Source organism: Nerophis ophidion, linkage group LG29 (assembly GCF_033978795.1).
Source record: "Nerophis ophidion isolate RoL-2023_Sa linkage group LG29, RoL_Noph_v1.0, whole genome shotgun sequence".
Taxonomy (NCBI): Eukaryota; Metazoa; Chordata; class Actinopteri; order Syngnathiformes; family Syngnathidae; genus Nerophis; species Nerophis ophidion.
The window spans coordinates 10,573,140-10,592,465 of record NC_084639.1 but is presented as its reverse complement, the minus strand read 5'-3'; the positions used below and the strand labels follow the sequence as shown (position 1 = coordinate 10,592,465).

Below are 19,326 nucleotides of genomic sequence, written 5' to 3'. Positions count from 1 at the left end.
ATTTTGAAGTTGTGGTTGTCAATTTCTCTTTAACATCATCATCACGGTTCAGTATGGAGATTTATTTAATTTTTTTCAAGGCAAAAAAAAATTTCACGCTAATTTAAGGCTACATGGGCCATTAGTGTTTTGGTTGGCACAGGCTTTGTCGAATGTATATTTGAAGCAAGTTTGCTTTAGGGGGGAGGATATTTACTCGGAGGGATCATCCTTACGCACACAATCTTTGCTCCACACTCTTTAATGACCTTTCACAGAGAACACTGGGAGTGTGTCCACACCTCGCCCGTTATTTAGCGCTCACCCGAAAGGACAGCGTCCTCATTCAATACGTCAAGATAGAAAATGTAGTCGGAGTTGGTAGAACCTCACCATGAAGCATAGTGATAAATACAAAATAAAGTAAAAACAAAGTATGTAATAATTCACTACAATAATGGACTGCCTCTATGTTAGCTATCTTTCTTTGTTTATAATGTATATTTGTTTATAGTGTATATTTGATTATAATCTATATTTTATATTTTCTGTTGGATCTACTCTATTTTTGCTGCCATATATATATATATATATATATATATATATATATATATATATATATATATATATATATATACGTAGTATATATAATATGTAAATATTACATACATGTTATATTTTATATTGCAGCTATAGTACATTTTTAGTCTACAAACCCTGTTTCCATTTGAGTTGGGAAATTGTGTTAAATGTAAATATAAACAGAATACAATGATTTGCAAATAATTTTCAACCCGTATTCAACTGAATGCACTACAAAGACAACATATTTTACGTCAAGATACAAAATGTAGTCGGAGTTGGTAGAACCTCACCATGAAGGATAGTGATAAATACAAAATAAAGTAAAAACAAAGTATGTAATAATTCACTACAATAATGGACTGCCTCTATGTTAGCTATCTTTATTTGTTCATAATGTATATTTGTTTATAGTGTATATTTGTTTATAATGTATATTTTTTCATAATGTATATTTGTTTTTAATCTATATTTTATATTTTCTGTTGGATCTACTCTATTTTTGCTGCCATATATATAGTATATAATATATAAAAAATATAATATGATAAAATAATAAATCAGTATATATTATATACTGTATATATAATATGTAAATATTACATATACTGTATGTTATATTTTATATTGCAGCTATGGTACATTTTTAGTCTACAAATTCCGTTTCCATATGAGTTGGGAAATTGTGTTAGATGTAAATATAAACGGAATACAATGATTTGCAAATCATTTTCAACCCATATTCAGTTGAATATTCTACAAACACAACATATTTGATGTGCAAACTCATACATTTTTAATTTTTTTTGCAAAAAACTTTGAATTTCATGGCTGCAACACTTGTAACACTTGTCTTGCTGAAATAAGCAGGGGCGTCCATGATAACATTGCTTGGATGACAATATATGTTGCTCCAAAACCTGTATGGACCATTCAGCATTAATGGTGCCTTCACAGATGTGTAAGTTACCCATGCCTTGGGCACTAATACACCCCCATACCATCACAGATGCTGGCTTTTCAACTTTGCGCCAATAACACGCCGAATGGTTATTTTCCTCTTTGTTCCGTAGGACACCACGTCCTCTGTATCCAAATATAATTTGAAATGTGAACTCGTCAGACCACAGAACACCTTTCCACTTTGCATCAGTCCATATTAGGTGAGCTCGGTCCCAGCCAAGCCGGTGGCGTTTCAGGATATTGTTAATTGGTTTGGCTTTGCATAGTAGAGTTTTAATTTACACTTACAGATGTAGCGACCAACTGTAGTTACTGACAGTGGTTTTATGAAGTGTTCCTGAGCCCATGTGGTGATATCCTTTGCACACTTATGTCTGTTATTGATGCAGTACCGCCTGAGGGATCAAAGGTCCGTAATATCATCACTTACGTGCAGTGATTTCTCCAGATCCTCTGAACTTTTTGATGATTTTACGGACCGTAGATGGTAAAATCCCTAAATTCCTTCCAATAGCTCGTTGAGAAATGTTGTTCTAAAACTGTTCGACAATTTGCTTACAAATTGGTGACCCTCACACCATCCTTGTTTGGAATTACTTAGCATTTCATGGAATCTGCTTTTATACCCAATCATGGCACCCACCTGTTCCCAATTAGCCTGCACACCTGTGGGATGTTCCATATAAGTGTTTGATGAGAATGTCTCAACTTTATCAGTATTTATTGCCACCTTTCCCAATTACTTTGTCACGTGTTGCTGGCATCAATTTCTAAAGTTAATGATTTGCAAAAAAAAAAAAAGTTAATCAGTTTGAACATCAAATATGTTGTCTTTGTAGCATATTCAACTGAATATGGGTTGAAAATGATTTGCAAATCATTGTATTCCGTTTATATTTACATCTAACACAATTTCCCAACTCATATGGAAACGGGGTTTGTATAAAACCCTATAAATATAAAATTATAAATATTAAATTACAGTAAATGGGGCGTCATAGCTCAGTTGGTATAGTGGCCGTGCCAGCAACTTGAGGGTTGCAGGTTCGATCCCTGCTTCCGCCATCCTTGTCACTGCCGTTATGTCCATGGGCAAGACACTTTACCCACCTGCTCCCAGTACCACCCACACTGGTTTAAATGTAACTTAGATGTTGGGTTTCACTATGTAAAGCGCTTTGAATCAGTTGAGAAAAGTGCTATATAAATTCAACTCACTTCACTAAATTAGAAATACTTGTTAAAAAAAATCACATCCATTTATTACATGCACATTGATTTTAAAATAAGAATGTATAAACGAAAGTATTATAGAAATAAATAAATGTTCTAAAATAAAAACACAATGAATTATAACAGGGGTCACCAACATTTTTGAAACCAAGAGCTACTTCTTGGGTACTGATTCATGCGAAGGGCTACCAGTTTGATACACACTTCAATAAATTGCTCAATTTACCTCTAGTAAATAAATCTATATATATGAAAAAATGGGTATTTCTCTCTGTCATTCCGTCGTACATTTTTTTTCCTTTTACGGTAGGTTTTTTGTAGAGAATAAATGATGAAAAAAAACACTTAATGATATAAAAGAGGAGAAAACATGTTAAAAAAAGAATTAAATTTTGAAACATAGTTCATCTTCAATCTCGACTCTTTAAAATTCAAAATTCAACCGAAAAAAATGAAGAGAAAAACTAGGAATTTGAAACTTTTTGAAAAAATTAAAAAAATAATTTATGGAACATCATTAGTAGTTATTCCTGATTAAGATTAATTTTAGAATTTTGATGACATGTTTAAAATAGGTTAAAATCCAATCTGCACTTTGTTAGAATATATAACAAATTGGACCAAGATGTTTTTCCAACAAAGACAAATCTTTACTTATTTTAGATTTTCCAGAACAAAAATTTTAAAAGTAATTCAAAAGACTTTGAAATAAGATTTAAATTTGATTTCTACAGATTTGCCAGAATAATTTTTTTGAATTTTAATCATAATATGTTTGAATAAATATTTCACAAATATTGAAAACAGAAGCTAAAATGAAGAATTAAATTAAAATGTATTTATTATTCTTTACAATTAAAAAAATAAATGTATTTGAACATTTTATTTAAATTTTCAGGAAAGAAGAGGAAGGAATTTAAAAGGTAAAAAGGTATATGTGTTTAAAAATCCTAAAATCCTTTTTAAGCTTGTATTTTTTCTCTAAAATCGTCTTTCTGAAAGTTATAAGAAGCAAAGTAAAAAAATAAATGAATTTATTTAAAAAAGTGACGACCAAGTCTTTAAAATATTTTCTTGGATTTTTAAAATTCTATTTGAGTTTTGTCTCTCTTAGAATTAAAAATGTCGAGCAAAGCGAGACCAGCTTGCTAGTAAATAAATACAATTTGAAAAAAATAGAGGCAGCTCACTGGTAAGTGCTGCTATTTGAGCTATTTTTAGAACAGGCCAGCGGGCGACTCATCTGGTCCTTACGGGCACCTCGTTGGTGACCCCCGGTCTAGGATATATAATTAAAATATTTAAAAGAATATATAAAAACAGAAAATGAATTAGTATTAATAAATAATAGTATATTTCACTTACATAAATACAATGTAAAAATAAGAAAGTGAAATAGTGATCACATGTTATAATTACATTTGATCATCAAAGGTTTTACAGCATAGCAACATTAATAATAACGCCATCACTTCTTTTTCTGAGCCTGAGATCCGTTTAGTCGGCTTTCTCTTCACGCCAACCTCTCCCCCCCCTGTCACTGTGATATACAAGGTGTCTGTCAGCGGGGTGGCCATTGAGGGAGGGGGCCCCAACAAAACCGCCACTTAGCCGAGTGCCGGGCGAGCACAAAGAGCCTAGGTCAGAGGTCACCTGGTAGGCAGGAGCGCCCCACACTCTTTGTCTCACGCTTTTTTTTTTTTTTAATCGTCTTTCTCTCTTGGAATTTTTTACCATCTCTCACCCCCCTACTCTCTTTTTTTTTTTTTTTTTTTCAGGTTTTCTGGGCTCATTGTCTGAACGGCCTCTTCCACTCCGTCATCCTCTTCTGGTTCCCTCTTCAGGCCTTCCAGCACGGTGAGGCAGCATCAGCCGCTTTGTCTTCATCTGCACTTCCTGCGCACACGCGTCCGCCGCTGAGGGGCTAACACGCGTGACGAGACATGCGTGTTTGGGTTTGGTGGTAGCGGGGGTGTATATTGTGGTGTTATAGAGTTAGTGCTGCAAGGGGTTCTGGGTATTAGGTGTGTTACGGTGCGGATGTTCTCCCGAGATGTGTTAGTCATTCTTGTTTGGTGTGGCTTCACAGTGTGGCGCATATTTGTAACAGTGTTAATGTCTTTTATACGGCCACCCTCAGTGTGACCTGTATGGCTGTTGACCAAGTATGCTTTGCATTCACTCGTATGTGTTAAAGCCGCATCCATTGTGATTGGGCCGGCACGTCGTTTGCATGGCGGAAAAGCAGACGTGACGACAGGTTGTAGAAGACGCTAGAGTAGGGGTAGGGAACCTATGGCTCCCGAGCCAGATGTGGCTCTTTTGATGACTGCATTTGGTTCTCGGATAAATCTGAGCTGACATTGCTTGACACGATAAGTAATGAATAATTCCACATGTAATCACAGTGTTAAAAATAACGTTCAAAATATAAAACATTGTTGTGCTTTTTTTTTGTTCAAGAAGTTGCGTTAATGGTAAGAAGTTATTTATTTATTATTGGTTAGTGTGGGGCTGGCCCTCCTGGGGGTTCTTCAGACCCCCAAGCACCAAGATGAGAGCCTGTTTCAGGGTTACAATATTGTTTTATTTTTAATAAGTCTCTCGGTTGCTTCCCAGCAATTGTCTTTTTCTCTTTTGTTCTCGCTCGCGTTCTGGCTCCAGCTCCAACCCCGTCTCTCCTCCTGGCTGCTGCTTATAACAGCGCGACAGGTGATTAGATAACAAAGCCCAGGTGGGCCATTTACGCACCTGTCGCTGATTTCGAGGCCGGTCCTGGCACATTCGCTTTGCTGCAGGCCCGCAGGCCACGCCCCCTCCACAGTTAGCTTCAGAATAACAATGTTATTACAAAGAATAAGAGACCTATTATATTCAAGAAATTGTTGGTCTTACTTAAAAATGCACACGTTTAGTTGTGTTCAGTGTTAAAAATAATATTATATGGCTCTTACGGAAATATATGTTAAAATATTTGGCTTTTTGGCTCCCTCAGCCAAAAAGGTTCCCGACCCCTGCGCTAGAGGCAATGGCTTCGAGGCTCGCCCCCAATATTGTTGTCCGGGGGGAAATCGGGAGAAATTCGGAAGAATGGTTGCCCCGGGAGATTTTCGGGAGGGGCAGTGAAATTCGGGAGTCTCTCGGGTAAATCCTGAGGGTTGGCAAATGCGTTGTTACAGCGGCACCGCCCCTGTATAATACAGGCGGGCCAGCTCTGATTTTAATTTGATATTACCTCAACGGCCAAATGAAATTACACCCATGGGTCACGGTATGATGACGCGTGTGATGACATGTGCGTTTGACGTCTTGGGTTGTAGCGGACATTATTTTCCAGCCCGATCCAAGCTATAAGTAGTCTGCTTTAATCCCATAATTACACAGTATTCTGGACATCTGTGTTGCTGAATCTTTTGCAATTTGTTCAATTAATAATGGAGAAGTCAAAGTAGAAAGATGGAGGTGGGAAGCTTTTAGCCTTTAGCCACACAAACACACAGTGTTTCCTTGTTTGAAATTCCCGAAGTTGAAGCTTTACTATGGATCAGAGCGGTCAAGCGAACATGGATCCCGACCACATGTCAACCGGCAGTTTTCGGTGAGAAACTTGTGGTAATAAGTCTGCTCTCACCGGAGACATCAGCGGAGATTGCGTCCTGCTGCAGCTGCGTGACTTCCCTCAGAGACACTCGCGGTCAACACACCCGTGGCCACACCCCTCCGTCTTTCAGGTACTATTTAATCTCACTAAAACACTAGCAACACAATAGAAAGATAAGGGATTTACCAGACTTATCCTAGTAAATGTGTCTAATAACATCTGAATCGCTCCCACTGCAATCGCCTTTTTTTTTCATTTTTCTAGTCCTTCACTCTAAACTTCCTCATCCACGGATCTTTCATCTTCGCTCAAATTAATGGGGAAATTGTCGCTTTCTCGGTCTGAATAGCTCTAGCTGCTGGTGGCCATGATTTAAAACAATGTTCAGATGTGAGGAGCCCTACAACCCGTGACGTCACGCGCACATCGTCTGCTACTTCCGGTACAGGCAAGGCTTTTTTATTAGCAACCAAAAGTTGCGAACTTTATCGTGGATGTTCTCTACTTAATCCTTTCAAAAAAAATATGGCAATATCGCGAAATGATCAAGTACGACACATAGAATGGACCTGCTATCCCCTTTTAAAGAAGCAAATCTCATTACAGTCGGCCTTTAATGCTGCGACTTCCACAGTTTAAAAGTGCTTTTTAGGAACAGCACGCCATTTTATGGCAGCTGTGTTTATGTGCTGCCTTCAAGCGCTACTGTGCATTAGTTTCACTTTTTACACATACTGGAGGAATTTTTGCCTCATTCCTGTGAGAATCCTGCGGGTGACTGAAGCATTAAGGAGTGGGACAGTAGGACATGAGTGACAATGCTAACATTACACCCACATTTTAACAGCAACATGATCTTCTGACTTTTTGTCACATTTCTCGTTAAACTTTATCTGATGTTACGACGTTTTGTCACATCAATTTACAACATTTCTCGTTAAAGTATCTTACATTAAGACTTTTTGTTACATAGTTAAATTTCTCGTTAAACTATCTGTCACAATTTTTGTCACATGAAATTACATTTCTCGTTAAATTTTACCTGACGTTACGACTTTTTGTCACATAAATTTGAATTTTTCGTTTAACTTTATCTGAAGTTACGACTTTTTGTCCAATAATTTTACATTTCTCTTTAAAGTATCTGACGTTAAAACTTAAAATCACATAAATTTACAACATTTCACGTTAAAGGCCTACTGAAATGAGATTTTCTTATTTAAACGGGGATAGCAGGTCCATTCTATGTGTCATACTTGATCATTTCGCGATATTGCCATATTTTTGCTGAAAGGATTTAGTAGAGAACATCAACGATAAAGTTCGCAACTTTTGGTCGCTAATAAAAAAGCCTTGCCTTTACCGGAAGTAGCAGACGATGTGTGCGTGTCGTCACGGGTTGTAGGGCTCCTCACATCCTCATCTTGTTTACAATCATGGCCAGCAGCAGCAAGAGCAATTCGGACCGAGAAAGCGAGGATTTCCCCATTAATTTGAGTGAGGATGAAAGATTCGTGGATGAGGAAAGTTAGAGTGAAGCGCTTAAAAAAAAAAAAGGGCGATTCAGTCGTTATTAGACACATTTACTAGGATAATTCTGGAAAATCCCTTATCTGCTTATTGTTTTAATAGTATTTTAGTGAGATTATAAAGTCATACTTGAAAGTCGGAGGGCTGCGATGAACGCCAGTCCCTCTGAGAGAAGCCAATGGAGGAGCCAAGATCTCAGCTGATCACAGCTGCCTTTTTGACAGCTACAGGAGGTCGCATAATCCACTACCGAGGATGTCGTGGTGGTTTGTGCAGCCCTTTGAGACACTAGTGATTTAGGGCTATATAAGTAAACATTGATTGATTGATTGATTGATTGACTAAAGTCTCCGGTAAGAGCCGACTTAATATCACAATTTCCCCAACCAAAAACTTGCTGGTTGACGTAGAGAAACATGTTCACTTGACCGCTCTGTGTTAAAGCTTCACAACAAACAATGAAACACCGGCTGTGTCTCGGTTGCTAAAGGAAGCTGCAATTCACCGCTTTCCACCAACAGCATTCTTCTTTATAGTCTCCATTATTACTTGAACAAATTGCAAAAGATTCAGCAACACAGATGTCCAAATTACTGTGTAATTATGCGATGAAAAGAGACGACTGTTAGCCGTGTTTGGTGCTGGGCTAATATGTCCGCTACAACCCGAGACGTCACAAACACGCGTCATCATTCTGCAACGTTTTCAAAAAGAAACTCCGCGGGAAATTTAAAATTGTAATTTAGTAAACTAAAAAGGCCGTATTGGCATGTGTTGCAATGTTAATATTTCATCATTGATATATAAACTATCAGACTGCGTGGTCGGTAGTAGTGGGTTTCAGTAGGACTTTAAGGCTGCAACTTCCACAGTTTAAAAGTGCTTTTTTTAGGAACAGCACGCCATTTTATGAGTCTGGAGCTTTGATGGCAGCCATGTTTATGTGCTGCCTCCAAGCGCTACTGTGCGTTAGTTTCACTTTTTACACATGCTGGATGAATTTCTGCCTCATTCCTGTGAGAATCCTGTGTGTGACTGAAGCATTAAGGAGTGGGACAGGAGGACACAAATGTTAGCATCATTAGCATAGCTACATGAGCGACAATGCTAACATTACGCCCACATTTTAACAGCAACATGATATTCTGACTTTTTGTCACATTTCTCGTTAAACTTTATCTGACGTTACGACGTTTTGTCACATCAATTTACAATATTTCTCTTTAGTGTCTTACATTACGACTTTTTGTTACATAAAGTTACAACATTTCTCGTTAAACTGTCTGACATTCCGACTTTTTGTCACGTGAATTGACATTTCTCGCTAAACAAACTGTCTGACGTTACAACTTTTTGTCACATAAATTTGAATTTCTCGTTAAACTTTATCCGAAGTTACGACTTTTTGTCCTATAATTTTACATTTCTCTTTAAACTATATGATGTTTTAACTTTTGATCTCAGAAATGTACAACATTTCTCATTAAACCCTCTTACATGACGACTTTTTGTTGTATAAATTTACATTTCTCCTTAAACAAACTATCTGACGTTACGAGTTTTTGTCACATTAATTTACATTTCTTGTTCAATTTTATCTGATGTTATGACTTTTTGTCACATGAATTTACAATATTTTCATTGTAGTATCTTACATTACGACTTTTTGTTCCATAAAGTTACAACATTTCTCGTTAAAACAACTTGTCTGACGTTCCGACTTTTTGTCACATTAATTTACATTTCTCGTTAAGCTTTATCTGACGTTACGACTTTTTGTCACATAAATGTAAATTTCTCATTAAACTTTGTCTGAAGTTACGACTTTTTGTCCAATAATTTTACATTTCTCTTTAAACTATATGACGTTATAACTTTAAATCTCATAAATATACAACATTTCTCGTTAAACCATCTTACACTACGACTTTTTGTCGTATAAAGTTACATTTCTCGTTAAACTATCTGACGTTACAAGTTTTGGTGACATTAACTTAAATTTCTCGGTAAACTTCATCTGACGTTATGACCTTTTGTCACATCAATTTACAATATTTCTCGTTGAAGGATCTTTCATTACATTTCTCGTTAAACAAACTGACATTCCGACTTTTTGTCACATAAATGTATTTTCTCGTTAAACTTTATCTGACGTTACGACTTTTTGTCACATAAATTTAAATTTCTCGCTCAACTTTATCTGATGTTACAACTTTTTGTCACATAGATTTAAATTTCTCTTTAAACTTTATCTGAAGTTACGACTTTTTGTCCAATAATTTTACATTTCTCTTTAAACTATCTGACTTTAAAACTTTTAATCACGTTAATTTACAACATTTCTCGTTAAAGCATCTTACATTATGACTTTTTGTCACATAAAGTTACATTTCTCGGTAAACAAACTATCTGACGTTACGACTTTTTGTCACTTCAATTTACGATATTCCTCGTTAAGGTATCTGACGTTACGACTTTTTATCACAAGAATTTACATTTCTCGTTAAACTATCTGATGTTACAACTTTTTGTCACAAAGTTACATTTCTCGTTAAACTTTATCTGACGTTATGACTTTTTTTCCAATAATTTTACATTTGTCTTTAAACTATATGACGTTATAGCTTTTAATCTCATAAATGTATAACATTTCTCGTTAAACCGTCCTACATTACGACTTTTTGTCATATAAAGTTACATTGCTCGTTAAATAAACTATCTGACGTTACAAGTTTTTGTCACACAAATTTAAATTTCTTGTTAAACTTTATCTGACGTTACGACTTTGTGTCACATCAATTTACAATATTTCTCATTTAAGTGTCTTACATTACGACTTTGTTACATAGAGGTACATTTCCCGTTAAACAAACTGTCTGACGTTATGACTTTTTGTCACAAATTTAAATTTGTTGTTAAACTTTATCTGAAGTTGCGACTTTGTCCAATAATTTTACATTTCTCTTTACACTATCTTACGTTAAAGCTTTTAATCACATAAATTTACTACATTTCTCGTTAAACCATCTTACATTATGAGTTTTTGTCACATAAAGTTACATTTCTCGTTAAAGAAACTATCTGACCTTACGAGTTTTTGTCACATAGATTTACATTTCTCGTGAAACTTTATCTAACGTTACAACTTTTTGTCACATCAATTTACATTTCTCGTTAAACTATCTTACGTTACGACTTTTTGTCTCAAAGTTACATTTCTCGTTAAATTATCTGACGTTATGACTTTCTGTCACATAAATTTACATTTCTTGTTAAACTATCTCACATTACGACGTTTTGTCACATAAAGTTACAACATTTCTCGTTAAACTATCTGACGTACCGACTTTTTGTCACATATATGTTCATTTCTCGTAAAATTTATCTGACGTTGCGTCTTTCTGTCACGTAAATTGACATTTCTCGTTAAACTATTTTACATTACGACTTTATTATTGTGATAAAAGTCAGAATTTTATGACAAATTTCACCATTTTGCATTAAAAAGTAATAATTTTACATAAGAAAATAAAAAAATTAAGAGAAAATATTGCAATATTACAGAAACAGAAAGAATACGATAAATTGTTCCCAATTTTGTAAGTGGACACATTGTGAGAAAAAGACTGCTTTTAGTTAATATATTTTTATTTTTTGGTTTGTAATTGCTTTTTAAACTTCATTATTTATTTCAAGTTATTACAGTATGTCTCTGTATACATATTTGTTTTATTTTTTTCTAATTAATTCTGGCCAAAGGGTGCGCATTTCAATTTCTTACACACACTTGTACATATATTGGCCAGAGGGGGAGCACTTCGAATGTTTACACACACTTGTTATCTCATAAGTTGATCAGAAGGGGAGCACTTTTAAAACCGACACACAGTCAAATTAAAAAACCCCTTCTTTTTGGGACCGCCCTCATTTTGATACATTTCTCCACCAGGGGTGCAATTGAGTTTTGTATTTTTTGTTTGTTTGTAATGTGCTTATGGCCGATGACAAAGGAGTTACGGACGACAGATGTACCGCACTTTGGGCAACCCAGCTTCAGAAGCTAGTTGTTAATGGCCACTACAGTCTTACTACCAAAGTGTATTTATTCATCCAATGGTCACATATAGGACGCGGGTTATGTCAGCACCGGAAGTGCTAAAATCATCTGTTCACCTGTCGGGGTTTTATCCAGTAGCAGAAGTGCAACTCTGCCTTTCAGCGCCGAGAGAATTGCCATCTTTCCGAGTCCTGGGCTGTGGACCACACAAGCACCGGCCCGCCGCCTGACACAAAGGAGCTTGTGATTGACAGCTCCTCAGCCAAGCCTCAGTGCACTTCAGACAGGAGGAGGGCCGCAAACGGACACCTGCCTCCTCCCAGTTTTTTAACGACAATACTTCCAAAACATCTATTTTGCACAGTTGTTTGTGGCCACTCCACGTGTTCCTCACTTCCTGTTTGTCCTCCTGTCCCAATACTTTTGCACAGCATTCAAACAACAAAAGTTCACCTCCTAAAATTCTTGCAATGCTTTCACAGATACAGTCTTTGGAAATGGAAGAACCCCCGACTATCTGCTTTTAGGAAACATGGTTTACACCGTAAGTACATACACTGCATACTAGTACCATATACTGCATACTAGTACCATATACTGCACACTAGTACCATATACTGCACACTAGTACCATATACTGCACACTAGTACCATATACTGCACACTAGTACCATATACTGCACACTAGTACCATATACTGCACACTAGTACCATATACTGCACACTAGTACCATGTACTGCACACTAGTACCATATACTGCACACTAGTACCATATACTGCACACTAGTACCATATACTGCACACTAGTACCATATACTGCATAGTAGTACAATATACTGCACACAAGTACCATAAACTGCACACTACCACCATATACCGCACGCTAGTAGCATATACTGCATGTTAGTACCATATTCCGCACACTAATACCATATACTGCATACTAGTACCATATACTGCACGTGAGTACCATATACTGCTTACTAGTACCATATACTGCACACTAGTACCATATACTGCACACTAGTACCATATACTGCACACTAGTACCATATACTGCATAGTAGTACAATATACTGCACACAAGTACCATAAACTGCACACTAGCACCATATACCGCACGCTAGTAGCATATACTGCATGTTAGTACCATATTCCGCACACTAATACCATATAGTGCATACTAGTACCATATACTGCACGCGAGTACCATATACTGCTTACTAGTACCATATACTGCATACTAGTACCATATACTGCACACTACTCCCATATACTGCACACTAGTACCATATACTGCACACTAGTACCATATACTGCACACTAGTACCATATACTGCACACTAGCACCATATACCGCACGCTAGTAGCATATACTGCATGTTAGTACCATATTCCGCACACTAATACCATATACTGCATCCTAGTACCATATACTGCACACTAGTACCATATACTATTACCATATACTGCAAACTAGTACCATATACTGCACACAAGTACCATATACTGCACACTAGCACCATATCCTGCACACTAGTACCATATCCTGCATACTAGTACCATATACTGCACATTAGTACCATATACTGCACGCTAGTACCATATAATGCACATTAGTACCATATACCACACTAATACCATATGCTGCATACTGGTACCATATACTGCACACGAGTACCATATACTGCATACTAGTACCATATACTGCACACTAGTACCATTAACTGCTTACTAGCACCATATACTGCATACTAGTACCATATACTGCACACTAGTACCATATACTGCATACTAGTACCATATACTGCACACTAGTACCTCATATTGCACACTACTACCATATACTGCATACTAGTACCATATACTGCATACTAGTACCTCATATTGCACACTTCTACCATATACTACTACCATATACTGCACACGAGTACCATATACTGCACAATAGTACCACATACTGCACACTAATACCATATACTGCATAATAGTACCATATACTGCACACTAGTACCATATAATGCACACTAATACCATATACTGCACGCTGGTACCATATACTGCACACTATTACCATATACTAGTACCATATACTGCATACTATTACCATATACTGCACGCTGGTACCATATACTGCACGCTGGTACCATATACTGCACACTAGTACAATATACTGCACACTAATACCATATACTGCACGCTAGTACCATATAATGCATACTTGTACCATGTATTGCACACTAGTACCATATACTGCACACTAGTACTGTATACTGCATACTTGTACCATATACTGCACACTAGTACCATATACTGCACACTAGAACCATGTACTGCACGCTAGTACCATATACTGCACACTAGTACCATATACTGCACGCTAGTACCATATACTGCACACTAGTACCATATACTGCATACTAAATGATAATAAATGGGTTGTACTTGTACTAGTACCATATACTGCACACTAGTACCATATACTGCACACTAGTACCATATACTGCATACTAGTACCATATACTGCACACTAGTACCATATACTGCACACTAGTACCATATACTGCACACTAGTACCATATACTGCACACTAGTACCATATACTGCATAATACACGTGATACATGTTGATTGCATCGTCTTGTTGTGTCCTGCACAGTTTGTGGTCATCACAGTATGCCTTAAAGCCGGCCTGGAAACATCCTCCTGGACTATGGTAGGTTTGCATGACGCACAAATATGACATTTACTGCATTTTCCGAACCACAGGACGCACCGGATTATAAAGCGCACTGCCGATGAATGGCCTTTTTTTTTCTTTTTTCATATATAAGGCGCACCAGATTATAGGGCGCATTAAAGGAGTCATACTAATATAATTTTTTTTCTTAATGTAAAAGACATCCTTTTGGTCAACATAACATGTAATGATGGTTCTTTGGTCAAAATTTTGCATAGATTATATTCCGGATGCGCCGTTTTTTGGGGGGGTCTTATTCACGTGGCTCACCTTCGGCAGCGTCTTCTCCCCGTCATCTTTGCTGTAGCGGTGTAGCGTGCAAGGACGGGAGTGGAAGTAGTGTCAAAAGATGGATCTAATGGTTTTAATGATATTCAGACTTTACTCCAATCAATAACGGAGTAGCTTCTCCTCATCCGGAAACAACAAAAACAAAAACCATCCGACTGTAACTGTCAAATAGCTAAAGTTCCTTGGGTGAATAATGTAAACTCACTGCAACGGTATGTTTTAGCGCTTTCATGGCAAGTTTACCGACAGATATAAGTAAGAACTTTACACTATTTTATTTTTAAAATGGCAACAGCGGAGGATGAATGTCCCATAACAAGAAGGTTGCGAAAAAAAAGAAGCTTTTCAGTGACAGCTATATGACAAGTGAGACCAGTAGATGGCAGTCAAACATAAGAGATACGTATAGACTGCAATATGATGGCAATATGACTCAAGTTAATAACACCAACATTTAATATGTTCCATTGAAAATATAGAACATTACACACGGCGCTCAAAAATCTATCAAAATGTTTTAGTGCGACTTTGGTAAGCTATGAAGCCGCACCGCTTGATGCATTGTCGGCGCATTAAACATACGAGTATTTTTATGGTGTGTGTATAAGGTAAGACATTATGGGCCGTTTTGTTAGACCGTATTATGCAAAAGCAACTTTTCTTACCTACTTTTACATGCTGATCTGTATCTGGGATCTGCATAAGTCATGAAAATGTTCGCTCGTCCGCCTTTGTAGTCTGTGGAAACACCGTAGTCGATAAGCTTATTCTTTTTCTGTATCTTCTTGTTAAGGCACATTCATCCTTGTCTGTTGCCATTTCGAATATAAAGTAGTGTAAAGTTCTTACACATATCTGTCAGTAAACTTGCCATGAAAGCGCTAGAACATACCGGTGTAGTGAGTTTACATTAATCACCCAAAGAACTTTAGTTATTAGAGAGTTCCGGTCGGACATTTTCTCACGGGTCACATTTCCGGCCTTGTTGTTGCACAAGTAAGCCACGGCGCATCCTGAAGCGATTGTCAGAAAGCGGCTTGAAGATGATCTGTAAAACATCATCCATGCAACATTTTGACCAAAGAACCACCATTACATGTTGTGTAAACCACAAGGATGTCTTTTACATTTAGAAAGATAAAAATAATATTATGAGCCTTGTAATGCGCCCTATGATCCGGTGCGCCTATATATGAAAATAAACCTGACTAGACCCGTTCATCGGCAGCGTGCCTTATAATCCGGTGTGCCCTATGGTTCGGAAAATACGTTAAGCACTGCTGTGTGTATATGTATATATGTATATCTATATACATATATATATGTATATAGATATTTATATGTATATATGTATGTATATATATGTATGTATATATGTATATATATATTTATATGTATGTATGTATATGTATGTATATATGTATGTATATATATATATGTATGTATATGTATGTATGTATATGTATGTATGTATGTATATGTGTATATATGTATATGTGTATATATATGTATGTGTATATATGTATGTGTGTATATGTATGTATGTATATGTATGTGTATATATGTATGTATGTATATAGTCGAGGTTTCCGTGGTTTATCCGTTATACAGAGCTCAATATCGGGGTAGTGTGGAATATACGTTAGGTCAGGAAAAAACACTAAGGCTATTTCATCCCTAGTGCGCAAGTTTCCCTGCTCTTCAGGGGATTTTATAAAAAAAATAACAATAATACTTTTATTGGTAACACTTTAATATGCAGAACATATGAACCATTAATTAGTTGCTTATCAACATGCAAATTACTAACATATTGGCTGTTATTTAGTCATTATCGGGTACTTATTAAGTACTTATTATTCTGCATGGCCTTTTTTATACAACTAGTAAGCCATTAACTAAGTTTCTTCCCTAACCCCAACCCCAACCCTAACCTTATGCAAATCAGCAACTAATTGGGACAAGCGGTAGAAAATGGATGAATGGATGGATGTTCCCAATACTAAAGTGTTGTCATTTTGTTTTATAAAATCCCCTGAAGAGCAGGGAAACAGGCTTGTAGGAATGAAATAGCCTCTGTGTTTTTTCCTGACCTATATTATATATATATAGAGAGAGAGAGAGAGGGAGAGAGAGAGAGAAATGTGTATTAATTTCTTAGTTTTTTAAGAAGAATATTATTGAAAAAAGGAAATAGTTGGAAATTCAGGAGAAAATAAAGCTGTAGTTAGACCAAAAAGTCATAATATGATAAGAAAACGAGACTAAAACACTATTAGGAATAAAAGGATGTTTTTACTTTTCAGTTTAGTCCTAATATTCTACGTTAGCCACTAATTGGGACAGGCGGTAGAAAATGGATGGATGGATGGATGGATGGAGGTTCCTCATACTAAAGTGTGACCATTTTATTTTATGATATCCCCTGAAGAGCAGGGAAACCTGCAAAACAGGCTTGTAGGGATGAAATAGCCTCTGTGTTTTTTCCTGACCTATATATATATATATATATACAGTGTATATAAGAAGAATATTATTTAAAAAAACATAGAAAAAAGGATAAAGTTAGAAATCCAGGAGAAACTAAATCTGTAATTAGACCAAAAAGTCATAATATGATGAGAGAACGAGACTAAAACACGAGTATTAGGAATAAAAGGATGTTTTTACTTTCCAGTTTAGTCCTAATATTCTACGTTGACACTTGCTTGTGTTTGCAGTTCAGTCACGTGGCCATCTGGGGCAGCATTGGACTGTGGGTGGTGTTCTTCGTCATCTACTCCTCCTTGTGGCCCCTCATCCCTCTCGCGCCCGACATGTCCGGCGAGGTAAGCACCGCCGTGTACGACCTGCGTTGCCTCAGCGCTCCTCCGTAAGGAGAACCAGAGGCCGGTGGACCTGTCAGACCTCCGGCTTGTGTTGCATAATAGCTTAATTGGTCCAATTAGGCGGCTGTTTGTGTTACGGCGGCCTCGCCGGGTGTGAGCATGTGCAGGTGACGTGGAGGCTGCTAGGAAAACAAAGCGAGGCGAGTTGTGTAGCTTGGCTGCGACGGTCGTGTCGCAGGAAGCAGTTGACCCTGAAACTGGTGTTGCTTTTTGTGTCGCGCGACTCTGATGCAAGTGTCAAGTCCACCAGTGATGATTGCCAGCACCCTTGATGTTTTATGTCCTTTAGTTTATTAATTATACTGCCACATTTTTTACTTTTTACAACTCTTTCCAATTTATAGTAAAATCATGTCATGTAGTATAACATCAAAATATGTTTTCCTCCTTTTATTTTTCAAAAATTCAGACTTAATGGTCATTATTATGAATTTATCTCATTAAATTACGACTTTTTAAAATTATATTATGGCTTTTTTCTTTTCCCCTTTGTATGTTACGAGTTTATTTGTGTAACAATTAGAGATGCGCGGGTAGGCAATTATATCATTCGCATCACCAAAGTCGTCATCCACCCGCCATCCACCCGAACCAACATTTTATCAGGACCGTACCCGCCTGCCAACTGCCCGCTGAAATACATCAGAGGTTGGCCACCTTTACCACTCACAGAGATATTTAAATATGTTTCACAGAGAAATGATGACAATTGGAGCCGCTAACGTTCCCGCGACTATCCAATAGCGTTCATCCTGATAAGAACATGGGCGTGCTGTGAAACCATTGCCTAAGACACCTTCAACAACATGTACGAACCGATTGTTGGTCCGTCAACATGTTTTGTGCAGCTTCCGCAATTACACGTTCAAGATTGAAAGGCATACTGGGTGATACAGAGTACACTGATGGTTGTGATATCAACAACTTTAACACTTACTAATATGCGCCACGCTGTGAAGCCACACCCAAAAAGATTGACAAACGCATTTCGGGAGAACATCCTCACAGTAACACAACATAAACGCAACACAACAAATACCCATAATCCTTAGTATCCGTGAGACATCCTGAATATATTTTACACCCCCACGCCCCCAAACCCGCCTCCTTACCGACGCACATATAAAATAGTCAGGTTGTGTCATGAGTACAAAGGGTTCTGGGTATTTGTTGTGTTGCGTTTGTTGTGTTACTGTGAAGATGTTCTCCCGAAATGTGTTTGGATTCACAGCGTGGCGCATATTACTAAGAGTGTTAAAATTGTTTATATCACAACCATTAGTGTACTCTGTGTCACCCAGTATGCCTTGCAGTCGTGTACGTGTCGCCGCGAAAGCCACACAAAACATGATGCTGGACTGACAAGCAGATCGTACATGTTGTAGTAGGCAACAAAGCCAATGGCTTCATAACACGCCCTACTACATATTATCTGGGTGACTGCCGGCAGTCATTCAGGAGA

At 37.2% G+C, this 19,326-nt stretch overlaps 1 protein-coding gene across 6 annotated transcripts in view; it reads left to right on the top strand.

Annotated features, from left to right (window-relative positions):
• The window catches only part of LOC133546053 (phospholipid-transporting ATPase IA-like), a 441,030-nt gene that overhangs the window by 373,425 nt on the left and 48,279 nt on the right, over positions 1–19,326 (top strand). For all 6 annotated transcript variants that reach the window (XR_009804972.1, XM_061891880.1, XM_061891879.1 and 3 more), the window contains 4 exons: positions 4,536–4,614; positions 12,428–12,489; positions 14,605–14,661; positions 17,697–17,804. Coding sequence is in view for 5 of the 6 variants with exons in the window: in XM_061891880.1 (XP_061747864.1) it covers positions 4,536–4,614; positions 12,428–12,489; positions 14,605–14,661; positions 17,697–17,804 (306 nt within the window). In the remaining variant the exon portion in view is untranslated. The remainder of the gene's footprint in view (positions 1–4,535; positions 4,615–12,427; positions 12,490–14,604; positions 14,662–17,696; positions 17,805–19,326) is intronic.